Source organism: Bos mutus, chromosome 12, assembly GCF_027580195.1.
Source record: "Bos mutus isolate GX-2022 chromosome 12, NWIPB_WYAK_1.1, whole genome shotgun sequence".
Lineage (NCBI taxonomy): Eukaryota > Metazoa > Chordata > Mammalia > Artiodactyla > Bovidae > Bos > Bos mutus.
Window position 1 is genome coordinate 22677997 of NC_091628.1, and position 21853 is coordinate 22699849.

General features: G+C 44.1%; 1 protein-coding gene across 2 annotated transcripts in view; it reads left to right on the forward strand.

Annotated features, from left to right (window-relative positions):
* The first annotated feature begins 6121 nt into the window (after positions 1–6121).
* Positions 6122–21853, forward strand: part of LHFPL6 (LHFPL tetraspan subfamily member 6) — a 234598-nt gene continuing 218866 nt past the window's right edge. The window contains exons 1-2 of one of the 2 annotated variants that reach the window (XM_070380380.1): positions 6122–6909; positions 8366–8941. In XM_070380380.1, coding sequence (XP_070236481.1) covers positions 8557–8941 — 385 coding nt within the window. In that variant the 5' untranslated portion in view covers positions 6122–6909; positions 8366–8556. The remainder of the gene's footprint in view (positions 6910–8365; positions 8942–21853) is intronic. The other variant, XM_070380381.1, reaches the window with a different exon arrangement.

Sequence of the window (21853 nt, forward strand, 5' to 3'; positions counted from 1 at the left end):
TTTGATGGTTTAATGTGAAGTGTCTGCTATGTTAAATGTGATTTAACACTTCACATTTTTTTCTTCTTATGAATAAGTTATTGATTTAAAATTTGTATGCTCCTTTAATTCATAAAAGAATAATCTAGAGAAATTATATGGCACTTTATATCTCCAAAGTAATTCACAAACTTTAAATGAATAATGCAGACAGCACCCCAGGGATCAGGCCACAGACTGTATGCATCTTATTTCCATGAGAGCTCCTGGGGAATATGGTCAGACAAATCACTATGTTTAGAAATTGTACATAATGAGACATGTGCAGCTTCTACAGGGAAGAGGGGTCTTGAGTCTATCAAATGCATGAAGAAAAGTTCCTGGAAAATGAAATAGGTAACCTTACTTTAATAGGATGTTGGGCCAGCTATGGTAAATGTATGGATACAAACAGGAGACTAAGCATCCTACAAGCAATCCATAATCTCATCCAGAGGTGATCTGAAATGGAGACCAGGAAACCCGAAAGGTCACTTGTCCCATGAGATTTTTTTATTCCTTATCAATAAGATGGACAGCATAGCAATACCTGCTTAAACCTGTTTTAAGAAGGCGTTTATGAAGGGTAGAGACGCAGATGAAAGGAACAGGCTGTGGACATGGGGCCAGGGTCTGTGGGGAGGGGAAGGGGAGATTGGGACGAACGGAGAGGATTGACGTATATACACCTCCATGCGTAAAACAGATAGCTAGTGGGAGTGTGCTGTATAGCACAGGGAGCCCAGCTCAGTGCTCTGGGATGACCTAGAGGGGTGGGATGGTCTGTGTGGGAGGGAGGGGATATGTGTATACATATAGCTGATTCACTTCATTGTACAGCAGAAACTAACACAACATTGTAAAGCAATTATACTCCAATTAAAAAATTTAAAAAAATGAATCAGAGATACAGCCTCCGAAGGAAATAAAAAAAAGCACTTTCCATTCAGGCTTGGATATGTTTTATTGGAACAAAATTTCAATAAAAGGTGGGCTTAATTACAGAAAAAAAAAAAAAGATGGCATTCATGAAGGGAATGGGTAGCTTAGGAAGGAAGTGGCAAAAAGGAAGAATTCACCGTGGTCTCTACTTATTTTCGGCTTCCCAGGTAGCTCAGTGGTAAAGAACCTGTCTGCCAATGCTGGAAAAACCAGAGACATAGGCTTGATCCCTGGGTTGGGAAGATGCCCTGGAGAAGGAAATTACAACCCACTCCAGTATTCTTGCCTGGAGAATCCCATGAACAGAGGAGCCTGGCGGGATACAGTCCATCAGGTCGCAAAGAGTTGGGTGTGACTGAGCACATTTTGTCAACTATCTTCAAAGCTCTTCCCATTTCTATCGCCAAGTTTTAAGGCAGGTCTATGTCTCTAATCCATGCTATAGATGACGAATGCACACTGCAGCCACCAACTGCTGGAGAACGAACTCCCCCTCGACACTGTTCTGCCCTCTCTCTGCTCTGCTTAGTGTCAGGCTCTAATCGACTTTTCTGTGATTTTGGCTCTTGCGTGGCAAAAGAACAGTTAGTTTGAATACTCCAGCAGGTACGTACTTATTGCTACTCCCAGATTTAAACAGCGAAGGGTTGCTGGTCTCACCCAAGAGAAGTCTGAGGATAATGCAGAAGCCTAAAAGTGATAATATGGATCCAGACTCACTATTTTACTCCACCATTCTTAGTGCGTGGGCTTGTCACGCTTGTCACCTCATGGTTGAAAGACGCCTGTTGCAAAGGTGTACCACATCCATTTTCTAGGGCTGAGGAAAGAGGATGTGGCTGTGATGGGCCCAGCATCCCTCCCCTTGCCTGTCCTTGGGTAGCACTGTCAAATGACCCTCAAACTTGAAGAGAGGCTGGGAGATGGAGATTTTAGCTTTCATTGCTTTGATGGGAGAGAAAGATATGGAAGAAGAGGGTTGGGAATAGAAACCATATCAGCCAAAATATAGTGACTGCCACAAATGTGAACCAAAGAAGTCCCTTTACCTTGATGGTCAGAAATCCCTTTTCCTTGATGGTCAGAAATGATTGATTTCATGGTGTTTCCTATATTTCACCATCACATTTCTTCCCTAATTTCACATAGCACACTTTCTCTGTTTAAAAGTAAAACACCCACTCTGTAGGCTGCACTAGGAAACAAAAATCATCACAATAATATTGATTTATGAATTCCCTCAATTAATGTTCAAAGTACTGAGTATCTATTTTCTATTGCCAAACACTGGGATACAATGTTGACTAATGTGTGCTTTTTTTTTTTATCACTGAACATATGTTTTCTCTGTACAGTGCTTTATCAATTAGAAATGCTTTCAGACACTAAAAAGCAGAAAATTCAAATAACTGTAACTTAAAACTATTAATAATCTATGACTCACTTCTAAAACATTCAAAAGGAGGTGTGTGGCTCCACAACTTTAGGGTGCTAGGACTGGATCTCTGTGATTCCCCTCATGGTTACAAGAAGGCTGCCATAGCTCTAAACATCTTATTCTTTAATAATGGTAACCAAGATGGTTGATGAACTGTTTTCTCATGTCTCCTTCTTTTAGCAGAAAATACAGTCTTTTCTAGGGGACACCTCAGCTGATTCATTGTCTAGAATAGGGTCAGGTGTTGACCAAAAGTATTGAGTGAATAAGGGAGAAAGTAAGTGAAAGTGAAAGTCGCTTAGTCATGTCCAACTTTTTGCGACCCCATGGACTATACAGTCCACGGAATTCTCCAGGCCAGAGTACTGGAGTGGGTAGCCTTTTCCTTCTTCAGGGGATCTTCCCAACCCAATGCAGGTCTCCTGCATTGCAGGAAGATTCTTTACCAGCTGAGCTACCAGGGAAGCCCAAATAAGGGAGAGGGGACTGGGAATTAATACTGGGCACCCAACCAAGAGTGTTGTCACGGATGCTTTATAGTTTTCCACATACTTTTACATTCATGATCTCATGACTCAACAGGACTACCATCTAAATATACTAGAAACTCAAGCCTGAAATAAGAGGTTTGAGCTGCATCTGCTTTGTGAGAACTGGCTGGAATGTAATTTAAAGATCCTTTGAAGGTGCAAATTTAATGAAAGGGTTTTAAAGATAATGCAGTCTGCCTATAAAGTAAGTATACAAGCTCTCAAGGAATAATTCAGATGATTTTGTAGTGTGGGATGATCATTACATGGTGGAATGAAATGAGAAATCAAAATACATGGATTCAAGGTTCAACTTTGGGTAAGACACTGGAAGAATTCAGAGGCTCTGCTTCCTCATTTGTAAAATTATATAGTTGAACAAAACTGCTGCTAAGTCACTTCAGTCGTGTCCGACTCTGTGCGACCCCATAGAGGGCAGTCCACCAGGCTCCCCTGTCCCTGGGATTCTCCAGGCAAGAACACTGGAGTGGGTTGCCATTTCCTTCTCCAATGCATGAAAGGGAAAAGTGAAAGTGAAGTTGCTCAGTTGTGTCCGAACTCTTAGCGACCCCATGGACTGCAGCCTACCAGGCTCCTCCGCCCATGGGGTTTTCCAGGCAAGAGTACTGGAGTGGGGTGCCATTGCCTTCTCGGTGAACAAAACTAGATAACCCTTAAACTTTTTCTCAAATTGTGAAGGAGATCAGCCCTGGGATTTCTTTGGAAGGAATGATGCTAAAGCTGAAATTCCAGTACTTTGGCCACCTCATGCAAAGAGTTGACTCATTGGAAAAGACTCTGATGCTGGGAAGGATTGGGGGCAGGAGGAGAAGGGGACGACAGAGGATGAGATGGCTGGATGGCATCACTGATTCGATGGATGTGAGTCTCAGTGAACTCCAGGAGTTAGTGATGGACAGGGAGGCCTGGCGTGCTGGGATTCATGGGGTCGCAAAGAGTCGGACACAACTGAGCAACTGATCTGATCTGATCTGATCTGATATAATCATGATGCTAGAAGTCATGAAGCAGAATCATCTATTTCTGACCTCTTTTTACAAATAAGAGAACTTAGGCTCAGAAAGGTGACCACATGTTCAAATTGGTGGCTCAGATGGTAAGAATCTGCTTGCAATGGAGGAGACCGGGCTTTGATCCTTTGGCTGGGAAGACCCCTGGAGAAGGGAATGACAACCCACTCTAGTATTCTTGCCTGGAGAATTCCATGGACAGAGGAGCCTGGTGGGTTCCAGTCCATGGGGTTCCCAAAGAGTTGGACACAACTGAGCTAGTAACACAATCATTTCTAAGATAGAAATTTTTGAGTCCTAGTAGGTAATACACTATGCTTTCACAAGTAATTGATGCTGTATCCTGACAGACTTTTTTTAAAAAGCCTCCTCCTCTATCATTATTTTCATGTTAGGCAGAATCTCTTCAACAGCATTTACTCTGTTTAATAGTTCAGATAATGAGATTTTTTTGAAGTCCACCTTTTAGCGTAAGGTCTCAGGCAAATTACTTAACCTCTCTGTAAAATAATAATTGCACCTCCTTCATATTTTTTTTTCCTTTTTATTTTGAGGACTAGATAAAATAATCTATCAAGGAGACTTAGGGGTATTTCCTTGGTGATCCAGTGGTTAAGACTCCTATCTTCCACTGCAGGGGGCCCAGGTTTGATCCTTGGTGGGGAAACTAAGATCTCACGTGGCAAGGCCAAAAAAAAAAAAAAAGACAGTGTAGGGACTGAGACACAGCAAGGACTTAATCTCAATAGGCCATCTCAGAGCTTCAAACTCCAAATCGAGATGAGCATCCTGGACTAATATCCACAGCGGGAATGTGGAGAGTGAGTCCAAATATCATTCTCATTATTTTGTCTTTATGGAGTCATACCTTTTACCTGCACATTATACAGATCTAAAGGCTCTGTGTTAAAAACTAGGTTAGGATACAGAACTGAAAGTCAGAGCAATCATTATCACACAGTCACTGAGCTCATTAATCAGCAACTTGTACAAAACAAACAAAAATAACTTAAATCAAGGCATTTCATCAGGGACTTCAATCATGAATGGGCTGAGGGGGGGGGAACAGGGAGCAGTCTGACATTTTATTGAAACCGGTATTCTCAACCTCAGAATGTCGATATTTTGGGATGGATAATTCTGGGAGGCTGTCCTGTACCTGGTAGGGTATTTAGCTGCATCCCTGGCCTTTCCGCCCACCAGATATTAGCTGTATCGCCCTGGTCATGATGATCAGAAATATCTCCACATCTTGCAGACTATTCCCTGGGAGGGATTATAAACTGCCTTCTTCTCTTGCTTGAGAACCACTGTGGTGAAGCTTGATACGGAAGTGCATTTTTGTCTTTTTTTTGGCAGGGGGGTGAGAAGGTTCTCATCAGTTTCATCATATTCTTAAAAAGGTCTATGACCTCATAAAGAGTGGGAACTAATTACACAAAGCCTCTCAAATTAATAGTGTAAGCATGACATCTCCATCTGTAGTAGTAAAACAAAAATGTGCACCACCATGGCTAATTAAAATGGTGTAATTTGAAAATTTACTATGAAATCTATATCTATCCAGCGATTACTTTCAACTTTTGAAAAAGCACAAAAACTGTATGTGGGGAAGTAGCTACTTCACAAACTGCTATTCCCAGATGGCAGGGTTCTTAAAATACCGCCTTCAGCAAGGACTCCCACAGTCTGCTGAATGTGGCTTTCAACTTCCAAAGGGGTTAGCGCTAAGGACAAGCAAAAAAGAACTGACGTCCAGAGAGGGAATTAAAACCAGTGTTTTCTAGGTAAAGAAATTGAATGGAGGTATTGATTGCAAGAGTGATTGGACCGAAAGGTGGAAGGGAAGAGAGGGAGGGGAAGAGAGAGAGGAGAGACAGAGAGACAGAAACAGAAGGGGGAGAGAGGGGACAGACAGGGAGAAACGCTTTGAAAGAGGTTCCCAAAGAGGAGGTCTCTTGGGAGAGGTTTGCTGGAATCTTCCCCTGCTTTTTTCCCTCTGGCTTGGCTGGAAAGGCGGCTGCCAGACGGAACCCCAGAGGGGGCTCTCCGCTCTCTGCCTCCCATTCCCACGCCCACACTGGCCTTGCTCACCCCCTTCCAAAGTGACCACATCCCAGGAAAGCTCGAAAGGAATCACTGCACCAGTCTCTAGAGCCCTGCTCTCCATCTCCATCTCCTAAAGGCGGTCGGAAGCCGGAGCTTACACCCCAAACACCAGACTCAGGAGAGCAGCCAGGGAGCGTGTCTCAGCTCCCAGACCCCCTCCTGTCCCCCCGCCCCCCCGCCGGGGAGCACCCCAGAGGACCAGCAACTTTCTCCCCTACTTCTCGGTCTGTCTGCCTCCATCCCACTCTCGGGTTGGAAGCAGTGACGGTGCGAGGAGGGCGGGAGGGGGCTCGGGGCCGGAGGGGCCGAGAAAGCCGCCCAGGTTTAGGGGAGTGAGGTGGGAGGGGACCCCGGCTCCAAGGGGCCGCGCCCCCTCCCCGCCCCGCGCGCCGGGAGTGTCCCCGCCGGCCGCGCCCGGGCCGCGTCCGCTCCGGGTCCCGGCGGGCGCGAGGGGAGGGGACAGGCGAGAGGAGGGCCAGGCGGCGGAGGGGAGGAGGCGCTGCGTGCCTCGCCTGCCAAAGGCAGATCAGATCGGCTCCTCCGCCCGTGAGCTCCGGCGCCCCGCGCGCCGCCCCAGCGCTCCGCCCGAGCCGCCGCCGGAGAGCCCGAGCAGCGCGGGCTGCCCGGGCGCGGCGCCGCGCGTCCTCCCGAAGACCTCCGCCCCCTGCCGGCCCCTACGCGCCCCTCCCGCGGCCAGCCCCGGAGGCTCCGCGGCTGTCGCGGACCGCGGCGAAGAAGGAAGGACGGTCCGGCGCGCCGTGGATGCTCCGCCGGAGAGAGACAGCAAGTTGTGAGTGCGCCCCGGCCCCGGGAAGGAGGGCGGCCGCCGCCCGCCAGCCATGTGAGTCCAGCGCGCGGCTGCCCCGGGGCGCGGGCTCCGCGCCTTTCTCTCTCGCCCCTCGTCCCCGGACGCCGGAGTTGGGCTGCCCCCGAGGCTCCGGACTTCCTGAGCTGGGCTCCCCGCCGGCTCGCCCGGCCCGCCGCGTCCGTCTGCCTCCGGGGCGGGGTGGGGGACCCCATCCTCACCTCCTCCCTCCGCGCAGGGCCGGCTGGAAAATGTCCCTCTTCCCCTTTGGGGAGTTAAAGGATCGTTGTGTGTCTTCGGGGTGGGGGTGGTTGCGGCCGTTGCGGGGCGCTGGCTGGCTAAGGGCTTGTCTGGTCTTACCCCCCGGGGTGCCTGGCCCCAGCTCGAGGTGAGGGCCCCCTCCCCACCCACTCAGTGCCCCCCTACCCCGCGTCTGCCCCAGCCTCAGGGCCTAGACAGACCAACTTCAGCGACTAATGCTGATGCTGACATCAGTTGACAAGATTAAAAAAAAAAGTAGCCGGAGCTCCCCTGGAGTGAGTGACATACTGGAGTGGAAAAGGGGCGGTGGGTGGAAAGCAAAGGGCAGGGGTGGGAGTTGGAAAGGAGAGGGGGAGGATTTGAGATGGACTCTGAGAGCTGGAGTCCTGGGAATGGAACCGTGGGGTGCATGGGCTCTGGGCTTCTGTGTTCTTTATGAAAAGTAGGGAAAGTGGTTCTAAGGAACTCTGTTTGAAAAGGGAGGGCAGGATGCAAGTGGAACCCCTGGAATGACTGGAAGGTATGGACTCTTTTTCAGATGAGACATAGTCATTCATTCAATGAGAAAGATGGTTCCAATAATTTAATTAGAAGCAATTAATCAGAATTGCAGATATGAAAATGAGTCGTACACAGGCTTTCTTTTGTTGACACTAGAGAAGATAGTTGAGACTGAAGGCATTCCCAAACACTACTGAATAAGCATGGCAAGACGCCTAAGCGTCCCATCCACTCTGTATGCCTAGACAGTCTGTAATTGTGAAAATGAGTCTAATTATTTTGTTCGGGCTCATGCAGAGAGTTAATGCACCTAAAGGAACACAGAAAAGTTGCTGCAAATTATGAGCGTGAACTTGTAAGCCAACTGAATAAACCACATTATGGTTATTTTAGTATAACATTCAGAATTCTGTTTACCGCCAGTAAAAATGCTGCGTTCTTTTTAACGTGAGGATATGAAATGAATTCACTGGCTTGGCAAGTAGGAATAAGTTATGCATTTCTTTAAGTAAGTAGCTGTCCGAGTTAATTAGGGAACATGTGTACATGAAAAAGCTTTAAGCCAGTCTGACAAAATTTGAATTACCGAGAAGTTGATAGAATGGGTTCTTCTCACTTTTGAACTATGGAGGTGTCTCTGAATGGGTGTTAATTGAAAGTTGCAGACCAACTGAGTTGGTCGTATCTTTTCTGTAAAGACATTTAATCTTTAATGTTGTGGTTTTTCCAGGGATCAGCATCCTTACTGCAGAGAATGGGAAGTTGATGTCCAGTAAGACTGAAGATCCGTTCTGTTAGTAGCCACTCTCCCATCACAGAACTGTGGATTACCTGCGGGGAGCCGGTAGTTTGACGGCCTTTACTTCTTCCTGCAGACCCCGAACAGTTACTTTGGGTCCTCCTTGCCCTGTCAGGTGAAAGATGGCATCCAGTCTGACTTGCACCGGGGTCATCTGGGCGCTGCTCTCGTTTCTCTGTGCAGCCACCTCCTGCGTGGGGTTCTTCATGCCTTACTGGCTCTGGGGATCACAGCTGGGCAAGCCCGTGTCCTTCGGCACTTTCCGGAGGTGCTCGTATCCTGTGCACGATGAGAGTCGGCAGATGATGGTGATGGTTGAGGAGTGTGGGCGCTATGCCTCTTTCCAGGGCATTCCCAGCGCGGAATGGAGAATCTGTACCATCGTGACCGGCCTGGGCTGTGGCCTACTCCTCCTGGTGGCGCTCACTGCCCTCATGGGCTGCTGCGTGTCGGAGCTCATCTCCCGGACTGTAGGAAGAGTGGCCGGAGGAATTCAGTTTCTGGGGGGTAAGTGACTTCACTCAACTTCACTTGTTTACTGGAATCCTGGAGCAATATTGAAAATTGTGTTCCAGCTGTCTACTGAGATTATGGTAATTGACACTTGGAACGATAGGGAGATGTGGATATAGAGTGGCTTTGGGGACAGATTGCCAAAGTCAGAGATTCTTTACTGGAATTGCTTTATAAACATCAAGAGCTCTTAATTTCTGTATATCCCCAAACATGTACATCATTGGTCTGCTAAGCACCACCTCTGTGGGGCAGTAACGTCTAGGTTGTTTATAATGTTGGAGAGGAGACAGTTTGGATTTTATAGCTACTGGCTCTTTACAATCAACAACCAGCAATTGCAGTGTCTGTGTCTTTCTGGAGTCCTGAGATCTTAAGAGATGAAAACTTCACGAAAAGTAGAAAAGGTTTTTGAGTCAACATTGTCATCATAAGCCTTTAATACTCTTTGTTGGATATAAAATTGAGCCTTGCCCCATCTTAAATTATGTTTCTAAATAAGTGATTACAGTTTTAAATGAGAGATCAGTTTTACATGAACAATTATGAATTTCACTATGCCACAAAGATAGGCTTAATTACTTTGTTAGGACTGCTTTTGCTGTGAAGGAAAAAAAAAAAGGAATTTTTAACAAGTGATGTGTACTTATTTCAAATGGACTGGCTAGTCTCACTAACACCAGAAAAGGTTTGATTTTTACTTGGGTTTCCTCCAGCAAGTATTGCTTCAATATTTCTGGTCATATGGTTTTAATTATACTTTATTTATTTTCCGCTGTGCCTTTCACCTCCATTTTTCAACCTGACGGGCTGAACTTGTCTGATTTATAATCCGCCTTGGTGAAATATGACAACCTCTGCAGATAGTACAGAACACGGGGAAACAGGAAGCCAGGAAAATATATAAAATATATTTGTAACTTCATCGCAAAGTAAGAGTCTGCAACCCGGCTCTTTCTTTGGGTGCTCTCTTGCAGTCTTTTGTGAAAAATCCAGAAGAGGAGAAAACACTACAGAGTCCTCAGATAGAGTCTACATATTGGAGACATCCCAACAGATGATTTCAGATTATCTAATATTAAACTTTCAAGTAACGTTTTGAGTATGAAAATTCTTGTGCTGAAAATGCAAGGGGCCCAGAGTGTTGTGTTTTGGAGTAAGAGATCCAGTTGTTTGCAGTTCTTTATTTCCTTACCAGATGTAACTCTGTTCTCATCTATTTGTTCCCTGGGGTTTTGTGGCTCACTCTGCCCTAGGAGGTAATTGGGGGGCTTAACTGTCCTTCCTTTACTGTTCAGCATTGAGCACAAGTCTTGCGTGTGATGTACAGATTCCTACAGAAGGACAGTACCGGAAAGCCATTAGGAAACGGAATGAGGTTTTTGCAGAGAGTGGAAATACAAATCCGGAGTTAAAAACTTGTTGATACCTCAGATTTGAAAAACAGGACTAATGCCAGGAATATTTAAAAGTTTTTTTTTTTTTTTTTTCCTTTAAGAATAAACTTTTGACTTGCAGTTTGTGTTTCACTTGGCTCAGGAAAAATACTTGGATAATTTCTTTTTCTCCTGGTAAACATTACTTTTCATTTTTTCCTCTTCACTTTGGGGCAGAGGCTACTATTGTTTCTGGTAGAACAGGAAAGTGCTTACGAAGAGGAATCAGTTTTTATTGATTACCTTTAAATGTCTCATGCAAGAAGGCAACAGGAAGTAAATCTGAGACTTGTGAGATTTATGCTTCTCTCTCTAAACTATCTATAGATTTGGGGGAATTATAAAGAGCTTAATGTTCTACTTTACAGAAAACTCAAGGGAAAAGACCATAGTAGAAGTTATGTATACTTTTAAAAGGTCTGTTTTTTCCCTCATATATGCTCTTCATGAACTCTCACTTGTTAAGAGTTACTGACATTGAGCTGAGGCTATGGGTTCTTATTAGCATGTCTCAAATAGATTACTCATATCCTGCAGAAAAAAATTCTGAATGTGAAGCCTAAGAGGGATTTTCTGATTCAAACCTTTTGAGGACCCGAGTAAGTAAATATATCCCCACTACCCAAGACAATCGTCATTTTAGAATTAAAAAATAACTTGAGCTAAAGAAAAGATTTTGAAAAGTTTGCCATTAATCACTACCGCTTTAGTGATAGACCAGTTGACCAAAAAATGCTTCAGAAAGAATTCCTCCTGTTCATTTCATACTTGTTCAAGCTTTTACGCATAAAAACTTGAGTGATAAATAATTTTATGAAAGTTTTCATAAAATAGGTTTCATAAAGACAGCACAGCACCAAATCACTGAGTTCTGTGAATTTACTCAATGTCTGTGCTTTCAAAATACAGTCAACATTACAGGGCACTCTGCTATAAGGTGGATTCTCCTTCTAAAAAATGATCCACCCAGAAAGGTTATGTTTAGCTAAACTTAGGATTGCTCCAACAACAACAGGAAGCAGGAGAATGGCTGAGTGCAGAAGCATCCTGCTTAACCCTGCCTGCTGTGTCCAGAGTGTGCGCATATGGTGTAACATCAGGCAGTAAAACCCCTGCAGTACTTTGGAACTCGTTAAAGGACACAGTGTCAACTTCATTTTGAATCGTCTTGCTGTGGCTGCTTCGAGGTTAAAATGTCACCTGCAAATGAATGGGACAACACAGAGGGGGCACTGTGGTCCACGGACATTTACCACCTATAAGAGAAGTCCTCCAAGGAGTCAGTGGCTTCTGCCTTTCTCGCAGTAACTTGCTCATAAACTTTAATTGCCACCATCTCCATCTTGTATTTTAAGTCATGTCTTTGTCATAATTTTTAAAAACCAGCTTGGGTTGAGTTTTATCCTCAATTCAATTTTTAACAGGCACGTAGAAAGCCTTTGAAAAGTATCATGTCTAGTAAAAATGTTGACACGCTGAAAGTGTAGTAATGGTGTTATGAGAAGATAGAGGTTGTAACGTTTCTGTTTGTGGAACGCAAAATTATGTTCTTTCCGATACATCATTAAGTACTTTAATAGACTTTTTTAAAGCTTAATACCAAACTTTTGACGTATGCATTAGAAAAATATCTTATTTACGGGCTCTGTAAATGAAGCATGTAAGAACACTGTAAGGACATATTAAGGCTATCTTAAGTTCAAATGAGCTGACTCATTTGAAAAGGCCCTGATGCTGGTAAAGATTAAAGGCAGCAGAAGAAGGGGATGACAGAGGATGAGATGGTTGGATGGCATCACCGACTCGATGGACATGAGTTTGAGCTGGTGATGGACAGGGAGGCCTGGCGCGCTGCAGTCCATGGGGTCGCAAAGAGTCAACACAACTGAGCGACTGAACTGAACTGAAGTTCTGCCCACGGGTGCTTGTAATTGTCAGCGTCCGAATCTGTAGATTTCATCTTTGGAAATTGCTGGTGCTATAATGAGAGGGCTCGGAGGAGTCCCAAATGGGCATTATTCCATATTTCGTTTGGATGCGAGTCGCATATGTGTTTAAAATGAGTGTAGAATGCAAATCAGTAGTAAACAACTACCTTTCCAGTTGAGACACTGTTCTGTTCAGAGAAGCCAGGCGAGACCATCTCTTCAACTAATTGATGGTTAAGTGCCACTCACGACGGTAATGACGACAGAGTGCTTCTTGCCACAAACCCATCTCTGTGCTGAAAGCATCATGGCCCCTCCGGAGCCCCTCACTGTAGGGCTCCACCTGGACTTGTCTTTCATCCTTTGGGATGAGGGCTTGCAACGTCTCCTCCCCCTGCTCCACTTTAAACCTGATCAGCCATGACGATTTGTCGCGTTCTGCTTTCCTTCACATCCAGGTTATCTGTCACATGACAGCTGAGAAATAAGGCAAATAAGTGTTGATGTGTTAATGGGCAGCATGGCCCTTTAGTGACAGTGTCCTCACCGTAAGAAGTTGCTCTAATTTTTAAGAAATCCAGGCATTTCCTGGGCTAGTTGGGGCAACAGGCAGAGCTCTTCTTGCTCCTCTTTAAATTACACCTTAGAGATCACGAACTACTGTTTCCTCCTTCCTCTAACCTTACCGTGTAAAGCACAGGTGAGTTGCTTTGAACTCTGAGCCACTTAAAAGCCACTATACCCATAATGTCCAAATCTTCATTTCCTTCTTGTGGAGTAGAGTCTTTCTAAGAGAATCATCTGATTTTTGACTTACTTCCCTTTGTTGCCACCAGCTAACACAGGGAGAGTTGACACTTCTGAGGTCAGGGTCTGTCTGGACTGGTTAGTTTCACTAACACATTTGTTGTTGCTTAGTCGCTAAGCTGTGTCCGACTCTTTGCAAACCCATGGACTCAGCACGCCAGCCTTCCCTGCCTTTCACTATCTCTCGAGGTTTGTTCAAATTCATGTCCATTGAGTCGGTGATGCCATCCAACCATCTCGTCCTCTGTTGCCCCCTTCTCCTGCTTCAATCTCTCCCAGCATCAGTCTTTTCTAATGAGTCACTTCTTCGCCTCAGGTGGCCAAAGTATTGGAGCTTCAGCATCAGTCCTTCCAATGACTGTTCAGGGTTGATTTCCTTTAGGATTGACTGGTTTGATCTCCTTGTGTCCAAGAGACTGAAGAGTCTTCTCCAGCACCACAGTTTGAAAGCATCAATTATTTGATGTTCAGCTTTCTTTATGGTTCAACTCTTACATCCATACATGACTACTTGAAAAACCACATAAACTAAACTAAATCAAGTCTCACTGACACACTAACTAAATCTCACTAGATTTACATCTGCATAGATTTATGAATTGTCCCATTGCCTTGTAAAACATGTATTTTCAGTTATAGGAAAAACCAGCTGAGGCATGTAAATTCATAATCATTTCAAAAGAAAAAAAACACACACTCAAGACAGCTTTATCTCACTCTACAATACATAGGCAGCATCTCAAGATGCATCCAATTTGCACCTCATACAGAGTCATCACTGTTACGTTATTGGTTCTTGAACTTTGCAGCTAACTCTAGCTTGCCAAGGGTGTCCTCGTGTGTGTGTTGCTTATAATCAGAAAGCATAACAGCCTCAAGTTTAAAACGTTTATTCCTGGCTATCATTAAAATTCATATTTTTGTTTTCATAAGGCATCACATTCATGTTCGAGGGATCACAGATTCCTGGGGGATACCAGTAGCTGTAAACAGGAAAAGCAGAACCATTTGGGAAACAAGTAGATTGGAGAAACAGTTGGTTATCAAAAGTTAATAAATTTCATTACAGCACAGAATCTAGAGTATTTTGATGCCTGTACCAACCTCCTGGGGGGCATGGGGAAAGTGTAGTATTATGTGTTTTCCTAAGTAATTTGCAGTGGGGTCCCTGCAGGGACTGGTGATCCTTAGAACATATTCAGTTCTTATTTCACCCCAGTGAGGCAGGTTATTTGTTGTCTCTCTCTCTCTCTTTTTTTTTAAACAGTTATGAACACTGAATTTTAGAGTGACACCCAAAGTTATCCCATTAATTATTGGCTGAGTTGTGAATGCTATCACCATACTATTTCAGCAATAATTGAAATTCCATTTTGTATTATATGTAGAATTCAGAATTTCTGGCCATTAGGAATAATAAGTCTCTTAACATAGGTGAATATTTACATTTTCCTTCTAGCTCTATAATATTTAGAATAGTAAATAACATCTTATATATTCAATTAATACTTGATGTATTAGTTTTAGTTATTTATTAGCAACATTTTTATCTGTAAGTGACCTTGTTCTTCTCTACCTCATGGGAATATTTCAAAGAAATAAAATTTCACAAATGTGAAGATAATTAAAGCAGTGACTCCTTAATTGATGTCCCTGTGTAGTGTTAGTCTTTTGGAAAACATGTATGTTCTGTAGTCATATATGTTGCATGATGCTGCATAATTCTACATCTCTCTCTTCAAGCACATTTTGAAAGCTCTGAATGAACTGTATTATCTGCAATGAAGAAACAAGCTGCTCTGTCTGAATATTTGTGTCCTCCCACAAAATTCATTTGTTGAAATCCTCATGCTCATGGGATGGTATTAGAAGGTGGGGACTTTGGGAGATGATTAGGTCATGAGGGTGAACCCCTCACAGATGAGATTAGTGCCCTTATAAAGAAGTTGAAGAGAGCACCTCGCCCCTTCTGCCCATGTGAAGATAAGGAGAAGAGAGCCCCCACCCAACTGTGCTGGCCCTCTGATCTTAAACTTCTAGCTTCCAGAAATGGGAGAAATAAATTTCTGTTGTTTCTAAGCCATGTAGTCCACAGTATTGTTTTTTTTAATTGCAGCTTGAATGTACGATGAGACCAGCTAAACTTTTTTTTTTTTCCAGGTTAACTTTAACACTGTTTCACAAACTTGTTTGGAAATTGCAGAGTCCTACTTACCTATGATAGGCAGTAGCATCTTTTTGAATTAGTGGCCAGCACAACAAACTTTAGGAAGTGCTGAGTTATAACATGTAATAAATCCAGGGCATGAGTGTTTATGGGTGGTTGGATGGCATCACTGACTCAATGGACATGAGTTTGAATAAACTCTGGGAGTTGGTGATCAACAGGGAAGACTGGCGTACTGCAGTCCATGGCGTCGCAAAGAGCCGGACACGACTGAGTGACTCAATTGAACTGAGCAGTATTTATTGAGTGCCTGCTGCTGCTGCTGCTAAATTGCTTCAGTCATATCCGACTCTGTGCGACCCCATAGACGGCAGCCCACCAGGCTCCCCGTCCCTGGGATTCTCCAGGCAAGAACACTGGAGTGGGTTGCCATTTCCTTCTCTAATGCATGAAAGTGAAAAGTGAAAGTGAAGTCGCTCAGTCGTGTCTGACTCCTATCGACCCTGCAGGAGTCGGACTGCAGCCTACCAGGCCCCTCCGTCCATGGGATTTTCCAGGCAAGAGTACTGGAGTGGGTTGCCATTGCCTTCTCCGTATTGAGTGCCTACCAAATGTCAAATACCACACCAGGATATAAGTTGAGATAAGGTCACTACTGTGGAGGCGCTCATGGTCTTATGGAGGAAACCAATGTGTGAGGTATAATTACAGTCCAAAGGACTCAGGACACAGATGTCCATTCCATTGCATATAGTTGTTGAGAGGCTGGTGAGGCTCATTCAGCTGCCAAGTGAGGGGCTCACCAGCCTCACATGGTGCCAGTCATTTCCTGCTTCACAGGAGACTACATTTCCCAGAAGCCTTGACTCCTGGCCTCTGGATAGATTAGGCCAATGGGAGGCCCTTGGAAAACGGGAGGGAAGGAGAAGCCAGGGTATGTCTCTCTCTCTAGCTCTCCCTTTGGCAGCATCTTTGGCAGCAATTGTCTCTCCTTTTGGAAAGCCCTGACCTTCACTGTCACAGCTCCCCTTGGAAGCCACTGTCAACAATCCTTCACCAGGTACACAGCCCGGTTCTTCCAGTCATTGGTGATGCCCTCTTCTTCCAACACCATTCCAGTCTCATGGATGGTAGTAGTTTTTGGTTGATGCCAGTTTCCGGGTCACCTCTTTAACATCTATGTGGCTTTTTAGCTCCTCCATCATCTGTGTAACCCGTTTCCTGTATTATATTGCATTTTCTGTGTTTGAAATACTTAGGCTGGTTTCAGCTTTCCTGGATCCTGGCTAAAATACAATACTTAATTCCAGTTCCCGCCTTAGCCAAGTTGCAGATTATATCATACTATGAACTTTTGGGGGTTTTGGTGAATGGGCAAAAATCACCAATGTTTAAAAATGTTCAGGGTCCACTGAAGTGTGAACAAAATGTTGTAGGAGCACAGGAGAGGAAGGGACCTCGTGTCTGGAGGGGCACTAGATGAACTAGGTTTGAAAGATGAGCAGAAGACTCCTTGGAATTTCGAGCAGTGGAAATGTCAAATTCTCAAAGCCAAGGAGTTATAAAAAGATCTGATGGGCGTTCAGGAAATGGCAATATCCTGTAAAGTATGGAGTGGGGGTAATGGAACAAAATCAGGTCTGAAAGTCTGTATTTTTGTTTAATGGTAAGAATTCTACACTTACCTAAGGTCAACTTTAGATTGAAGTCTTTGAGTGGTTATGGGAGAAACTGACTTAGGAACTATATAATCTAGTAGCAATGAGGAATAAAGGCTGATCTGGGGAAACAACAAAACCAGGAAAGGCAGCAAGAGGCTATTGTTATAGCAGGTTCGGCCAGAGATGGAGAAGACCTCAGCGAAGCTGTGGGAATCAGAAAACGATTTTGAACACATTTCTAAGATCGAGGCAAAAGGGTTTTATGGCTCCTATTTTTAGACGAGTAAATGAGTGTAGTTTGAAGACCTAATAGATTCCTTTCATAGCTTATATGTAATAGCTTATGTTAGTCATGTTACAGATGTGTAATATGGTAGAGCAAGACAGGAAACTAGTTATGCCTTAATGAGTTAATATTATCAATGATTATTATCTCTATGCCATAAGTCAGTTGCACTGAAGGCCGTGAACGATGAAATGTCCTTGTGTTATTCCAGTGTAAGTTATAGTTCCCATATGTTTGTCGAATCAAATTTTTGAAAAAATGAAATGTGCCTTTAAGTTCTAAATTGGTATGATTCTGTGATGACATCTAATTCTCATGTGATTTAGTGCTCCTTGGTGAGAGTTGCTGCATATGAGACCTGACTTTCTTAGCGTTTATCTCCACCTTTAAGCTCCAGAGTTTTTCTAAAACTCTGACCCCAATGTTATCTTATGATGAGGTTACCCAAATGGTCCCCTCTTGCAGTCTATGAAGGTACCTTCTGTATGGGTAGCAGATTGTACCTGATGATGTTGGGAGGGGTTTGGGCACACCTGGGAAGACCTGGATTCCCTACGGGATTGTGGCATTCCAGCACATGTGTAGCTGGAAAAGGGGACATAGGTTCATGGTCAAAGTCAATATAGCCTTTCCTCACTCCTGACCACATTTGGCTCCCTGTTAATATCCAAGCTCCCTATACTGTTTCTATCCCACAACTATATGCGCATCATTGTCTTGGATACAGATATAAGATTTTCCACGTTCTCTGCCTGTCTAGGTGGGACCTACAGTAGAGTCACTATATTCTGCAATTTAGTGAGTGGCGAGACATCGTTTCTGCTGCTGTTCATGTGTTTTGTAGGTTTGTTTTGTTTTCAGGGGTTGCGTTGGCTAATTTAAATAGAAAATTATAATCTTGACAATCTCTGTAGTCACCTTGCCTCGTAAACCACGCCTCCTGCGGGAGTCCCACACCTCAAAACCACAGTCTTCTTCTAGGAGGTACAGAGACGGGACTTGCCAGGCCACACTGCTTGTATTTCCATCCTAGCTTTTGTGTCTATATTTGTCTCTTATGTTTCCCAGAGTCCAGAGCCTTGCTGTGCTGATCCCTAAGGAGGGGGCAGCAAGGCCCAAGCAGTTGAAGTGCAGTTCAGTGAGACTTAATCTTATTGGGGAACTTGGAGGAGAGGGAAAATAAGAACATCAAGGCAGAACCAATTCAATTGCAAGTCAGTGATCCTGTGGCTGCACTGACATAAGTCATGTGACTCCCACAAATGCAAAAGCATGTTGCAAAGGAATTTAATCAATAGCAATATGTCCAGAGCTCCCGTTGTCCTGTACCAGCCCCTTTTTGGCTTTTTCTTTTTTTTAAATGAATTTTTATTTATTTATTTATTTTTGGTGCCCTGGGTCTTCGTTACTGCATGCGGAGCTTTCTGTAGTTGCGGTGCTTCTGTTTGCAGTGGCTTCTTTGGTTGCCGAGCACGGGCTCCAGGGCACGTGGGCTTCAGTAGTTGTGGCACACGGGCTTAGTTGTCCTGTGGCAGGTGAGATCTTCCCGGACCAAGGATGGAACCCACATCCCCTGCACAGATTCTTAACCACTGGATCACCAGTAAGTCCCTTTTTGGCTTTTTCAATGGGCAGTGCTGAGGAGAAAAGACTCAAGGTCGGCAGCCCAATTGGCTAAGGCTGGCAGAAGCTGCCCTGCTTGGGAGCCTATTCAGTTTGTGCATCTCATAGGATCTGGAGGATAATGACCAAAGAACAACTCCTCAATCCACAGTTTGTGTCTCAAGGACTTCAGGTGGAAGGTTACGTGGGTAGTTGGCAACATTGGCAAAGAGCTCATGAGAGAGATAAGATATATAGATCCATAGTGTCTTTGAGAACCTCCTATGAGAAGTGTAACTATGTGCGTTTGTGCTCAGTTGCCCAGTCGAGTCTGACTCTTTGTGACTCCATGGACTGTAGCCTGCCTGACTCCTCTGTCCATGGGATTCTCCAGGCAAGAATACTGGAGTATTGGGTTGCCATTATTACTGGAAATGGGTTGCCATTTCCTCCTCCAGAGGATCTTCCTGACCCAGGGATTGAACTTGTGTCTCCTGCACTGGCAAGCGGATTTTTTTTTTTTTTTCACCACTGAGCCACCTGGGAAGCCCCAGTATTACTTCACTCACTCTTAAAAAGACATGGTTTTTCATCCTGACACTTTCTTTTACCATTTGACTGTCCTGATTGGAAGGCAGGTTCTTGGCTGTGTCTGACTCCATCATCAGTTCTAAGCTTGCCCTTGGATAGTACCAGCCACTCAACATCTGCTATGCTGGTGGACCAGGGTTATGGAGAAGTTTGTGCTGTGTAGGAATAGATTTTATTTTTCTGGAGTAGGTTGCAGGAAAACTCAAGGTAGGAACAGAAATCACACTGCATGCTGTTCACTCACGTAAATGTGCCTGGAAGAAAGAAGAGTCTAGAAATGTGGTGAAAAGACAGAGATGTGAAGGATGAATATTTTAACTTAAAAAAACATTTTTTTTTTTTGTTTGTTTCATGCATAAAGATGGCATTCCTATTTTGATCGCCTGGTGGAAGAAAGTCAATTGGTTCATTTATCTCACCCGCCCACTGGTGGCTGTCCTGATTATAGCCTCCTGGTTGGCACCAGTTAAAATTCACTTTGGCTGCCCATGACCTCGGTGCCCAGCAGGTTTCATGAAATTACACAGCAGCCAGCTCTTCTTCTCTGTGTGGCACCATTTTATGTACATTTGACTTCAGAGTAATTTCAGACAATCGTGCTTTGTGTGGTGTGGTTTTTACCATAATCTCCTTGCAGTCTACTTAGAGCAGATCTGGAAATCTGACTCTGATGAGTTTTTAAGATGGTGGAAAATATTGGAGGAGGGACATGTTTTCATTTCTCTATACTTTCCCTGTTTAGCTTGTTAAGCTTGTAAGTTGTGGCAGATTGTTTTTGTAGCATTACTTGCAGCCTGGGATTAGAATAACAACAGTTTTCCCCACGTGGGATGCTTCAGGATTTTGCATGTGGTCGGATCTCAGAAGAAACTGTTTCTGTAAGACTGTAAGTAAAATAAAATGTTAATGCCTTTTCCCCCTTCTATTAACAAAGCTTCAAGTGCTGCCTTCTGTTCTTGTGTTTACATGATTCTGTGGTTGTGCGTTGTCTTGTAAAGCAGGATCTGGGCAGACAGGGATGAATTCTGCCCCTCAACAGCTTCATGGCCATGGGCAAGCAACTGACTCAGCCTGAGTTCTTTCATCTTTTGTTGCTGCTGTTGTTCAGTCACTAAGTTGTGTCTGACTCTTGGCGACTTCTTCGTGGACTGCAGCACACTAGGCTTCCCTGTCCTTCACTACCTCCTAAAGTTTGCTCGAACTCATGTTCATTGAGTCGGTGATGCCATCCAACCAATTCATCCTCTGTCGCCCCCTTCTCCTCCTGCCCTCAATCTTTCCCAGCATCAGGGTCTTTTCTGAGTCACTTCTTCGCATCAGGTGGCCAAAGTATTGGAGCTTCAGTGTCAGTCCTTCCAGTGAATATTCAGGGTTGATTTCCTTTAGGATGGACTGGTTTGATCTCCTTGCTGTTCCAGGGACTCTTAAGAGTCTTTCCAGCACCACAGTTCAAAAGCATCAATTCTTCGGCACTCAGCCTTCTTTATGGTCCAACTCTCACATCTGTTCATGACCACTGGAAAAACCACAGCTTTGACTAGATGGACCTTTGTTGGCAAAGTGATGTCTCTGCTTTTTAGTAACACTCATTGGGTTTCTTCGAGGTGTACATGTAAGTCAGGTAATATCAGGCCTGAAAAGGTAGCATCCCCATAAATGGCGGCCATTACCAATGGTATATTTGACTCAAAATTTTACAGTTTAACTTAAACACTTAATTAGCTTGCTTCATTACACAGATATTTACTGAGTCCTGCTCTCTGGTTAGGCAGAATTCTAGCTATGAAGATAACATAATGAATAGAAGCAGACTGAGAAAGAACTAAAAGAAAGAACTTTGTTTCCACTTACAGTTTGCTATTGCACTCTGCTGTATTTCCCAAAGTAATTTTTGAACTAATAATATTTTTATTGGCAGGTGACTTATTACTTAGGAACCTAGTAAATACACCTTGTTACTAGCTGTATTTGACCCCCGTAGATCATCATTTGAGGTGCGATCTGAATAGGTGTTCTCAGCATCTGTATGCTGCTGCTGCTGCTAAGTCGCTTCAGTCATGTCTGACTCTGTGCGACCCCATAGACGGCAGCCTACCAGGCTCCCCCGTCCCTGGGATTCTCCAGGCAAGAACACTGGAGTGGGTTGCCATTTCCTTCTCCAATGCATGAAAGGGAAAAGTGAAAGTGAAGTCGCTCAGTCGTGTCCGACTCTTAGCGACCCCATGGACTGCAGCCCACCATCTGTATAGGTGTGTTTGTTTCTTTGAGCTCCTACTTCCATGTTGTGGGTTTTCTCCATCTTGGTGGTTATTTATTTTTTTCCTGAGATCATTATTTTATTTTATTTTTTAAATTTATTTATTTTAATTGGAGGGTAATTACTTTACAATATTGTATTGGTTTTGCCATACATCAACATGAATCTGCA